At 34.0% G+C, this 12,782-nt stretch overlaps 1 protein-coding gene across 3 annotated transcripts in view; it reads left to right on the forward strand.

The window, feature by feature from the left end:
• LOC115874830 (proton-coupled amino acid transporter-like protein CG1139) overlaps nt 1-12,782 on the forward strand; it is a 109,088-nt gene that overhangs the window by 73,488 nt on the left and 22,818 nt on the right. For 2 of the 3 annotated variants that reach the window (XM_030890135.1, XM_030890136.1), the window contains exon 3: nt 3,465-3,737. In XM_030890135.1, coding sequence (XP_030745995.1) covers nt 3,465-3,737 — 273 coding nt within the window. Of the gene's footprint in view, nt 1-3,464; nt 3,738-11,962; nt 12,318-12,782 lie in introns of all 3 variants that reach the window. The other variant, XM_030890137.1, reaches the window with a different exon arrangement.

A 12,782-nucleotide genomic window follows, 5' to 3' on the forward strand; every position in this document is an offset into this window, starting at 1 on the left:
AAGTATAATAAACCATAATCAAATTTATCTTTATTTTAATCGTAGAAACTAAAAATGTAATAATATACAGGGTGTTCCATTTAAAAAAATACAACTTTGATATTTTTTATTTATTTGGGACACTCTGTATCTTGTAAAAATATTTTTAAATTGTAGCTCTAATAGTCCTTCAACGAACCCCAAACTTACAATTTGTAAAAATATCATCGTTTAGCCACAATACTCCGTGTCGTATGTGGTGAACAACCCTGTATACATATTCTTAAAACTAAAAGAATTTCAGATTTCCATTGTCTTTATGTATTTTGCTTACACAACGTTTCGGTCAAAAGTATCACTAACCGTTATCGCAATGGCTAACTCATTTTTTGATATTTTTTTCAGAAGAGCGGTTTAAAGTTTTTTTACGACTTTTGTTTTATTACTAACCAAAATATATTGAAGCTACTGTGTTCCTTGTTTGTTAAAGAAACACAGTGACCACAATATATTTTGGTTGGCATTGAGACAAAAGTAGTAAGAAGCTTTAAACCGCTCGGCTCCCGAAAAATATCTAAAAAGCACTTCAAGAAATGAATTAAATCGCTTACTAAACTGATACTGTGAAGAATACCTACATATTCTTACTTAACCATAATTTTAGAGTGGTTTTAAAAAATCACATCAAGCTTTAACCTGTGAATAAATATATCATCATCGACATATCATCTTAAGGCATTTTTTTATCTTTTGAACTATTATTTTTTATTTTTATCTGTTTTGACAACTACTACTTTTACTGCAGACTTCAGACCATCATGTAACCCCAATGAGTAATCGGTGTATACATTTCAGTCTACAGAGCAAATGCATTATCTCCAAAATCAATTTGTAGCATTTATTATACTTATAGGTCTACCGTAAGATTTCTCTACCACTTTACTACATGTTACTTTCCTAAACGGCATCAAAACTACTTAACTTGACAAATGAAACTAGAATTGCAGGTCTTAAGATCAATATTAAAAAAAACAAGTCGATGAGAGTTTGTATCAACAATGTCGCTCCCTTTATCATTAGAACAACACCTATAGAGGAGGTAAATAATTTTACTTACTTGGGTAGTATAATCTCAACCAACGGAGGCACAAAGCAAGATATAATAAATAGAATAACCAATGCCAAAATTACATTTGGAATGGTCAACAATATTGGAAGATCTAGACAGTACTCTCAACTTACCAAACTTAAAATTTTCAATTCGAATGTCAAGTCACTATTGCTGTATCGTGCAGAGACCTTGAAAATTACACCGCCATTAATTAAGAAACTCCAAGTATTCATAAACTGCTGTCTGCGAAAAACTGTAGGAATATTCTGGCCAATTCAGAAATTAGGATTCATGGAGCTTAACTAACCAGAGGAAATGGAAGTGGATTAGTCACACGTCACTCATTAAGGCAAAGCGGCAACAACATCGCTGGCAGAGCTATTGAATCGAACTCACAAGGCAGTAGAAGAACTGATCGTCCAAGACACGCATGGCAAAGGACAATTAGAAAGGACATCGAGTGAGTAAACCGATCATGGTGAGATGTCAAATCAATTGCAAACAACCCAACCCGCTGGGGAGCATTTATTGAAGCCCTATGCTCCACGTAGGAGTAAAGGACAAAATGGATGACTTTCCCAAATAGTAATGGTACAAAATTGAGCAACTATACAGAGGTTCTGTTTCTGTAACGGCATTGAAAATAATATAATAAATTATTTAGCTGCCTTTTTAGAAGTACGGTGATGTTTAACCATGTAGAATGTAAGGAAATTTGGAGAAAACATATATATTTGTTAGTTACATTCTCTCAAGCCATAGAAAATCACTTACCATGGATCATCGAAATATTAAAGCACAAATACAAAGAGTCTTTGATATGTATTTTTCTACAAGCATTCATGCTACTTGTAAAAGATCTTAGGTATTACTGGATGTCTGATTGAGCTATACGCAATTTTAAATGATATATTGAAGAGGTACGACATAGAAGCTGGTACGCTCTATAGGCGACTTTCCTCTAGTACATCTTAATAATTATTGTATTAAGGATGATTCTCAGTACACTGGACCGTGCCCGAGCCGGGCACGTTCCGTGAAGTAGACGCCGAGTCACGTCCGAGCTTTCTGTATATGCAACACCGAGTTGATAACGGGGTTCGTATTAGTTCCGAGTATATTAGAAAACACAGCCCCATAGACACACGAAGATTTAATACGAACAATGCCAAAGTTCTCGAAATTGAAATTGGTACCTATTGCAGTTGATGAATAAAGAACAACACCTGCAGGGGAAACACCTGCTCAAAGGAAAAGATGAAGGACCTATCTTCTTCATTACATCCTTTCATTGTCCAGTTTTACGCCTGTCGTCAAATACTGCTGGAAGATTCACTAATACTTACTACAAAAAAAGTGTACTTTGTTTATATCATGACTGCAGATTGCAGTCGGGGCACCAGAAAAAGTACATTCATGCTTTCCGCAAAGTGGCGGGAACGGAGCGGATCCGAGAAAAAAATGTACGCCGACATTTCTGGGACGGGGCACGGACGAGTTCCGGCGAAGTTCGGATCGTGCTCGGCCTGGCATGAATGTATATGTGTAAAGAACACTTGACAATGTTTGGCCGTGTCTTCACCGACGCACGGCTCGGACCCGTTACGGTGTAGCATGAAGCATCCTTTAGCCATATCTAAAAGGGTATTATTAATTTGGTCACGTTATGTTTAATTTTATTGAAAAACTCCAACATCATTGAGAATAACAGTTAATACAACATCATCATCATCATCATTGTCAACTTATTCAACCATTTCCAATTATGGTGTAGCCTCCCTCACATGTTTATATACTCTCTTTTTAATTGAGCCCATTGTTGTCTGTTGTTGGCTCTGCGGGCCCAAGTTATCCCTACTAATTTCTTTATTGCTGGCTGTATTTAGTTCGATAATTCGTGTTTGTAGTTCTCCAGGACTATTGGCAATTAGGACGTCATTAGCGAATCTTATATTCTCCATCTATTTTTAATCCTTTTTTTTTGGTCCGGTCCAGTTGACGGAAGATTTATTCAAATTTTGCTGTAAACAGCTTTGGGAATATCGCGTTTCCCTGTCGTACTCCTTTGCCAGATGGGAATTTGGAGGCTGTTTTATATACCATTACTCTTGCTTTGGCTTCTTTGTATATATTGGCGATAGTTTCTATATAAGGCCTGTCAATACCGTGTTTCGCTAGGGCCTTTATTATTTCCTTAGGATAGATTGAGTCGAAAGTTCGTATTCTTTTGTTCAGCTGATAGTTTCTCTTAGTGTATGCAGAATCTAGATTTTTAAAATATGTTTATTTATTGTTTCATTATACTGATAATATTCATTAAACTTTAATGGTATGATATTTAAATTCTTTATTACATATTGATATTATTTTACAGATTCTTCGAAACCCTTATCCATCTGCTGAAAAGCAGTTTTGGTACGGGTATCCTTGCAATGCCACTGGCCTTCTCACACTCTGGATGGGTGTTGGGAATCATTGGCACGGCGTTCATAGGTCTACTCTGCACGTACTGCATGCACATGCTGGTCAAAACAGAGTACGACCTGTGCAAGAAAAAACAAGTACCCAGCATGACGTACCCCGCTACTGCGGAAGCTGCCTTAATGGAAGGACCTAGGTTTATGGCTAAAGTAGCACCGTATTCGGGGTAAGAAATGTGATACTTCTATTTATTTTTTTATTTTGTTGCTATATGCTTGGTTACGTATATATAAATGTTTATGTTATAGCACTCACATTTTCATATATTTATTTTAAAAAAAAATCTATTTAATTATTGTATCAAAACTAAGGAATTATTTAACTCTGTAATTAATATAGTCTGTCCTGTAACTGACATGTCTGTGACTCAGACACAGAAGACAGACGACATCCGAAAAATGACAATAAATACAATTTGCCTATGAATTAAAATGACAGACACAACTGTCACTGATGCCGGGGATCCTCCTGTTGGACAGACTATACTAGCGATTTTTCAAGTCCACATATCGTGTGGTTATAAGTTTGTGGGTATAAGTTTTTAACTAAAAACTAAAAAAAAATTCCAAAACATTTTTCAAAAAATTCAGATTTTTTTTTCGCGAAAAAAACCTCATAGGCGTCCAATTCCTCATAAATATAACTTGTTTACTTTTTTCCTCTCGACTTGTGACCCTTGTATTTTTATTAAAGGTTTTTGTATAGCTTTCCAGAAATTTCTTAATTAGGATTCTAATTAAAACTATCTCATTCGCCAAATTTGTCGGGCGTGTCCGTTGACGTAAACAAGTCTGTGACAGCGAGGGGCTCGAAAACTACGCAAAACAAACCTTGCCAGCCAAGTTTTGGACTTATAAGCCACCGGACTTTGATACGCGTGATTTTTGTTTTTCCAATTGATAAATTTTTGCCATGACGTAGACGACATAACGGAGTTAAAAAAGATAAACAAAACATGACGAAAAATATTTTTTTGGGGCTCAGAAAGTGTTTTTCATTCATTTGGCATAGAGTTTGTTTTTTATATATACTTTGTAACAAATTGCTTTTAAGTATCATTAATATTATGGGACAAATTTCTTTCTTATAAGAATTTTTAAGAAATGCTAATATTACCATCGGTTACAAATAAAATATTACTGACTTAAAGAGACTTTCCTAGAAATACAAACACTAGAACATGGTAATAATAGGTGATTAAATTCTAAATGGTACGAAGTTACACTAGTTTTAACTCATCATACAGTCTCAGGGCTTTGACAAAAGCCAATATCTGAGACTACTTACTTTAGTTTCACAGATATTTCTTCTCTATCTTCGATATCAGTCGTATCAAAGTTTATGGTACGAATGGTTGTCGTCTCGGCACACTCAGTGATGAGGTGTTCTGATATTTCCCCATTTTCCCCACAGATCTGCATTCGCCGTTGTTTCTTAGCTTCAATTTCCGAGGTGTTCGTTGAGTGACACTGATGAGATAGAGACTGTATGATGAGTTATAACTCGTTATAGCTCAAGAAAGGGGGACACACAATAGATCTGTAAGGTCGCGGTGATTAACTCCCCTCCCAAATATTCTACATTTCACACTGGTTTTCATTACTGTGCAAATGATGCAAACCAATATATTGAAATTGGTACATTGTTTGCATAGGGTTTGTCTCTTATATAAAGACACTATATAGCGTGTACCCGCGACTTCGTTCGCGTCGAATTAATTATTTGTAATGGTGATGATAAAGCAAAGCAAGAATTTCCATTAACATACAAACTGGATAAAATTTTCTCACATTTATGTCAGCATGAGAAAAAACAATCGAGAAACCCCTCCTTATCGAACCTCTATACCCCACAGTCAATCCGTTTGCCAAAAATCAGCTTTAAACGTCAAGCAGTTTAAGCAGAATCGTGATTACTCAATGGTCATATTTTATGAAACAACCTGTATAAATTTTTAAAAAATCTTAAACTATGTAAAATAACAACATACGTGTTAGAGTTTTTCCGAAAAACTCACCGGTTTTTAAATAAAACATATTCTAATATTTGAGGGGTGGTTTCACCCCCTTAGTTTTTTCAGAAACTTGGCCGTTTTTTAAATAAAAATATTGTAATATTTGAGGGGCGGTTTCGCCCCCTTGGGACTGGAATTTCGAAAAATCCCTTCTTATCGAACCTCTACATCCTAGAATCAACCTGTATGCCAAAAAATTGTCATTTGAAAAAAAAAATTCAGTTTGTCAGCGACTGTCTTCTGAGTGTAAAATAAACAATATCGGAAATTTTCCCCTTGCGGTTTTTGAGCAATAGGGGTGGTTTTTGTACATAGGGACATTCTCTATAAGTTCGCCTAATAATTTTTTTTTAAATTATTATTTCCAGACTTAGCGGCCGTTTCATGAGCCCTTTGGGGTTGTTTTCAAAAAGTTTGTTTTACAGCAAATTGACTCGTATGAAAGTTGTTCATAATAAATGGACAAGTAACTTTTCCTGATGATTTTTTTTGTAGGTTCATTATTTTTGGAGATAGCGTCCAGTTCATGAAGAAATTGGGGTAGTTTCATAATTTTTGTTTAGTTCTACAAATTTACTAACTTAAAGGTGTTCACGAGGGGTGTCTCACTTGGGTAAAAAATGTACATGTACTGCCAAAATATCATGTTACTCGCAAGCGACTGCCAATGACTGCGAAGAAGACTGCCTATGACTGCCATGTAATTATTATAGGCGACTGCCGTAAGACTGCCAATGACTGCCAGCGACTTCCAAGAAAATGTACATGTAATTCCAATAGTGAGACACCCCTCGGGTGTTCATATTAAAATTACATGCAAACTTCCCTATGATATGTATTTATTTCCCCAAAACGAAACATGGAATTCATCAAGTGAATGAATATTGTGTTTTTTCCTGAAAAAAAAGACATTTAAAGCTACCACCACTTGTTCATGATCTGGGCGCTATCTCCAAAAATAATCAAGCTACAAAAAATCATGAGGAAAACTTGCTTGTCCATTTATTATGAAGAACTTTCATACGGGTCAATTTGCTGTAAAACAAACTTTTTGAAAACCACCCCAAAGGGCTCATGAAAGGGCCGCTAAGTCCGCAAATAATAAACTTATAAAAAAATAATTAGGCGAACGTATAGAGAATGTTCTTATGTACAATTTGCGTCTAATTATTTTGTTTCAGTACAGTTTTAAAAAAACCACAACTATTGCTCAAAAACCGCAAAGGGAAAATTTCCGATTTTGTTAATTTTACACTCAGACAGTCGCTGACAAACTCTGAAAAAATCAGCTTGCCCGTAATTTTTTTTTACTCTCTATACAGCGATTCCATTTTACTGGATAATGAATGGTTTGAGCAGGATCGTGATTAATCAGTGAGTCACTTAAGGATTTTATATATTAGTATAGATTAATTTATAAGTCTAAACATTCATATCTTTATAGTTATTTTTTGAAAAATAAGATAGTTTACTCTTTAGTAATGTTGCCATTCCATGATACACTTTAAATTAAAATACCTGTTTTAGTAAAATGATTTCGAGTATTTACACTGCCATCACAACATTTTGACTAGGGTTCAGAACCGGAAAATCGAAAAATCGTCTTGAAAATTTCCGGTTTTCTTGAACCGTCTAAGAACTTCTTGAATATTAAAAATGATATCTATTTATTTTTTGGAATTTGAAAAAATTAAGATATTGCGTTGTTTGTATCTTTTGTAATTTATTACAAAAAATAGATCCTAAAGCCAACCAATTTATTTATAAAATGGAGATGCAAAATCGGAAATTGCGAGCTCATTAGCACCAGACTTGGATTCACGTGATTTTATTTTTCCAATTGAAAGATTTCCGCGATGACGTATGTACGCTGCATGGTGAAATATAAATAGAACAGAAAATATTTATTTATCGTTTGGCAGGCAGTTTGTTTTCACTCTACAGTTTGTCTCAAATATTGCCAATATTCTCTATTGAGAAATTGTCACTTTTTATCAGATGCATATAGGGTGATTCTAACAAGTTCTCTGCTATAAACTATATTTAATTCAAGAATCGAGAAAATGCCAATAACTTACAATATTACACATTTTAATAATTTCAGATCAGATTTTTACTTATCGCAATTGTCGGTTACATCTTTCATAGCCTTCAATAATTTTTGAATTTTTTTAACTTTCCCTGGGTAGCTGATATCGAAGTCATAGTTCCTTTTTTTATAAGTTGTTCCATGGCATCTATGCTGATATCATTTTCTTAAATATCATGTTTTTAATTTTCTTCTTATAGTCTTTCTAAGTTAATTGTGTTATTTCTTTGGGTAACATATTGTATTTTATGGTAGTTTCTGTTGTTAGTTTTTATAAAAGTTTCTTTTGAGTTCTCTTGGCTGTTCTGATGTCTGATTTTTTTTCTAGTTTCATAAGTGTGTATTTGTTTGTTAGCTCTAAAAGTAATATTTGTTTTTATTAATTTGATTTTCTGCAGAAGTAATATGTTATGCTAATTTTTTAATTGTTTTATGTTCAGTTCCTTTGATTTCTAGTATTCTTCTTCTGTTGGTGTTGTAGAGATTAAATGTGTTGTTGTCTAGATTAAATATTATTGTTTGTATTTTATTTTATTGCCTTTGTAACATGTTTAAGTTTTTTTCTGTTGTATTGCTTCACGTATTATTAAATATATATATTCTTAGTTGAGAATATCGCTCGATATATTGGATTCCTAATTTTTGGTGTTATTATGTTTTATAGTTTTAGGAGTGTGGCAATTGTTCTGGCGTTTTCTTTTTTTAAACTGTTTACATATTTGTCCAATTTTAAATTATTATGCATCTGCATTCCTAGATATTTGCTTCAAACTATAACTTCTAATATATTTTTTTTATTTTTTGCTCCTTTAGAGCAAATTCTGTTGTTTGTAGTTTTATGATGAATCCTATACCGGGTGTTGCATCGTCGGACGGGACATAGGAAATAGGCCTGTTCCAAACACCGGAACACCGTTTTAACACCGGTGTTGGGCTGACACCGGTGGCCAAATATAGGCTATCCGGTGCTCCGGTGTCGACACCGACACCGGTGTTGACACCGACACCGATGTTGGTCTGGACACCGGTGTTCATCTCGATACCGGTTTTGACTACGCCACCGGTATTGATACCGACACCGGTGTTGATACCGACACCGGTGTTGACACCGACACCGGTGTTGACACCGACACCGGTGTTCATCACGACACCGGTGATTGGTAGACGGTTTAAAGAAGAAATAATGTTTATTAATAAGTTCAAAATAAACCTGATAATAATAATGTAGTATCGGTGCTTATTTTTATCTTTTATTAAAGCGCACCGAGTTTAACTTAAAGCTTTCAAATTTAAATATAATTTTTTTTGGTAATTAACAAACGGCACCATCGACACCGACACCGACACCGACACCGACACAGGTGTTGATCTCGACACCGGTGTTGAAATAAACATCGATGTTGAGATAAACAGCGGTGTCATAGATGAACACCGGTGTCGCGATAAACACCGGTGTCGGTGTTTACACCGGTACACCGAGTGAAACACCGGTGGTCATCAACACCTAACACCGGTGTTCAAATCACAACACCGAACAGGTCTAATAGGAAATCCCATGAAAATTTTAATGGGGTCAATTATTGGCTTCCCTAATTATTTTAGAGAATAATTCTATTTAGGTTTATTGAAGAGCAATAAAACCCACATTCAAAAGAATAACTTTAGATATTTTTGATTAGCTCTTTTACGAGTTATCGCCGATTTCTTTTTAAATATTTCTCCTTTCTTATGGCCTTATATTTACTTATGAGCACCAATCAAGGTAAAAGATAACTGTCAAATGAAGTTGTCATTTCAGAAATTTACCTATTTAGTGCTTTATTATTATTGAAAACTTATTCCTACATCGGAAATCTTAAAGATGTATTTATAAATACAAATTAATATGAATTAAAGTAAAATAAAGTAATCAATTACAAGGTAAGTTATAGTATTATTACAATATTCAATAACTGTTAATTTAGGTACTATTAAATTGTTGGAACTTTAGGATTTAAGAAGACGTTCAAATATTCCTCCATCGACTGCTAGACAATAACTCAGGCGATCATAAAATTCTCTTCTTACATTCGCTAGCTGGTAAACCGAAATTCTATTGCATTCGGCAGAAATAGCATTTTTTAACTCGTCTAGATATGGGTATTTTTTTATCCTTGTATATCCTGTTTTTTAAATGGCCCCAGAGAAAGAAATTATTTGTCGAAATATCAGGAGACCTTGCTGGCCAATTTACTGTATGATTTAGGCCAATAACGTTTCCGTTAAAACTATTGTCTAAATATTCCCGAACAGCCAGGGTATGTGCCGGGCAGCCATCCATTTGGTACCAAACTTCCTGATTTTCCCTAGCGGCATCATGTAAAGCAGGTAAAATATGATTTTCGAGTAGTTCCATATAATATTTTGCATTCAAATTTCGCGTAAGAAATAATGGCCCGATAATATTGTGTCCAAATATCCCTGCCCAAACATTTACTTTCTGTGGATATTGCATCCTTGTTTCGACAAACCTGGGTTGGTTTTCTTTGTTCCAATATCGATAATTTTGAACACTGGGTTCATTATTTAAGATAAACGTGCATTCGTCAGTGAAACATATGTTTTTTAAAAATTCCCTATCCGTGTTTGCTCTTTCCATCATATCAAAACAAAACGCCTGCCGCCGTATTTCGTCCCCATCTCGTAGCTCTTGGTGCTTTTCATATTTGAAGGAATAGTATTTATGTCGTTTCAAAATTCGAAACGCTGTAGTGTGATCTATTCCTATTTCATCCTCAAGTTTCCTTGTGCTGATCTTTCCATCGTTCTCTTCCACGCACAATAAAACTTCCAAGTCGGTATCATTTCTTGCATCTTCTCTTTGTTCCTGCCTTGCTTCACATCTGCAGTTATTTATTAGGGTACCTTTGGTCTCAAATCTCTGGATATTCCTTGCGATTGTAGATTTTCCAGGTATCGGTCTATTCGGATACAGAGCAGCAAACATGTCCGACACCTTTTGATAACTATTTCCTTGATAATACCATTTAATCATCAATACTTTTTCTTCGGTAGTGTAATTCATGGCTAATATTTTCGATGTAGGTATGAGTTTTTAATAATAATAATAAAGCACTAAATAGGTAAATTTCTGAAATGACAACTTCATTTGACAGTTATCTTTTACCTTGACTGGTGCTCATAAGTAAATACAGGGCCATAAGTAAGGAGAAATATTTAAAAAGAAATCGGCGATAACTCGTAAACGGGCTAATCAAAAATATCTAAAGTTATTCTTTTGAATGTGGGTTTTAGTGCTCTTCAATAAACCTAAATAGAATTATTCTCTAAAATAATTAGGGAAGTCAATAATTGACCCCATTAAAATTTACATGGGATTTCCTATGTAAATCGCTCGACAATGCAACACCCGGTATATTTTGTTTTATATAGATTTATTTATTGTTAATGAATAATTATTAATATTTAAATTAATTAATTAATTAAAATTGCCAACAACTAGATTGATATTTATTAGAAAATAATATTTTCCATCAAGCAGCATTTTTTTTTAATTTGCGCTTTTACTTCACATTGTAATATTACTCATCATGATTTTAGTTGTGGTTTGTGGTCTTTGCTTTAGGTCTCTAAGTTAGTTTCTGCACTGAATTTTTTTTTCATCTTTTATGTACCAAACTGCTTTTATTTGTTTTTCTTTATTTGTACATCATGTACTTCATTTGTACTTCATGTTCTCACATTATACTAGGTATCATATTTTTATATTTTCATTCAAAGCTATAGATGTTTTAAGCAATTCTTAATCGAAACGAGAAACATTCTTCTAACATATTATTTTTATTTCAGCTGCTTTTATTATTACTTTTAATTTACACATCACGTTTCACTTTGTAATATGTACCATGTTTGTTCTTTGCAAAAATTCTTCAAATATTATATTTTAGTAATTCTCATGTATCAAGAAGCTTTCATGTTTTCACTTTTTTATGCTTTCACACATTATACTTTGCATTGTTTAAAATATAAAAAGCGTTGTGCTTCTATATCAGTAGATATCTTGTAGAATTTGCATGAGGTAGGGGGAATATTCTTCCAATGTATTTTTCGATTTTCTATTTTTTTTTCTATATATCTGCTTGTATTTTTTTTTTTTTGTTTTTTTTATAAGTATTCTGCTTTTTAGTTGTATTCATCGCAATACATGTCTCTGGCAATTTCGCAATTGGAAGAGGGAAAAGTTCTTCTAAATATTTCCCAATTTCTCTATATTTTTGTTTATTTTCAGGACAATATCCAACACATTTCTGCTACTGTATCAGCTGGGATCTTGTTGTGTCTATACGGTCTTTATTGGGCAAAACATTTCCAACGTGGTAAACAACTACTACGCTATCGACGAAAGATTGATAATGCTTATGACATTGCTACCACTAATCATGATCTGTTTCGTAAAAAACCTGAAATTTTTAGCTCCGCTAACGATCGTGGCTAATGTAATAACCGCCATCTCGTTTGCTATTATTTATTACTACATATTCAACGAACCGATCAGTTTGGAGGACAGAAATGCAATTGGAGAAGTGAAAAATTATCCGTTGTTTTTTGGAACCGTACTTTTCGCCTTAGAATCTATTGGGATGGTACGTATTTTCTATACTGAAAACTAACTGGGTGTTAGTGTTGTAATTCTATAGAAATAAGTAAACCTAGAGGCACTACCTAGATTGCAATATAGAATGTTCAGCCATCGTTCAACGTCACGTCATATATTGTCGAACTCTTTCAGTCGCTTGACAACCAGATGAAAGAGATTGGTGATATTAATTATTAAGGCTGTATTCCGTTGCAAAACCAGGCGAACCAGACCGGTAAACTACGGTAAAGAGCGGCTCCTGAAAAACATCGCTTTGATACGGAACGCTTTGGTAAAATACTGGAAATGTCGAATGTTGACGTTTTCTAAATTTCAATATCTTTATTATTAAATTTATCTTTTATGCATTTTTAATGTATCTATTCTCTGCTTTTACGTTTGCTTCTTCTTTTCAAAGGAGTTTAATATTGAAAAGTACTTTATTAATGAACTGGTAAACTCGTTAGACAGC

This window comes from Sitophilus oryzae, unplaced genomic scaffold (genome assembly GCF_002938485.1).
Source record: "Sitophilus oryzae breed Bouriz unplaced genomic scaffold, Soryzae_2.0 scaffold_1297_pilon_pilon, whole genome shotgun sequence".
NCBI lineage: Eukaryota > Metazoa > Arthropoda > Insecta > Coleoptera > Curculionidae > Sitophilus > Sitophilus oryzae.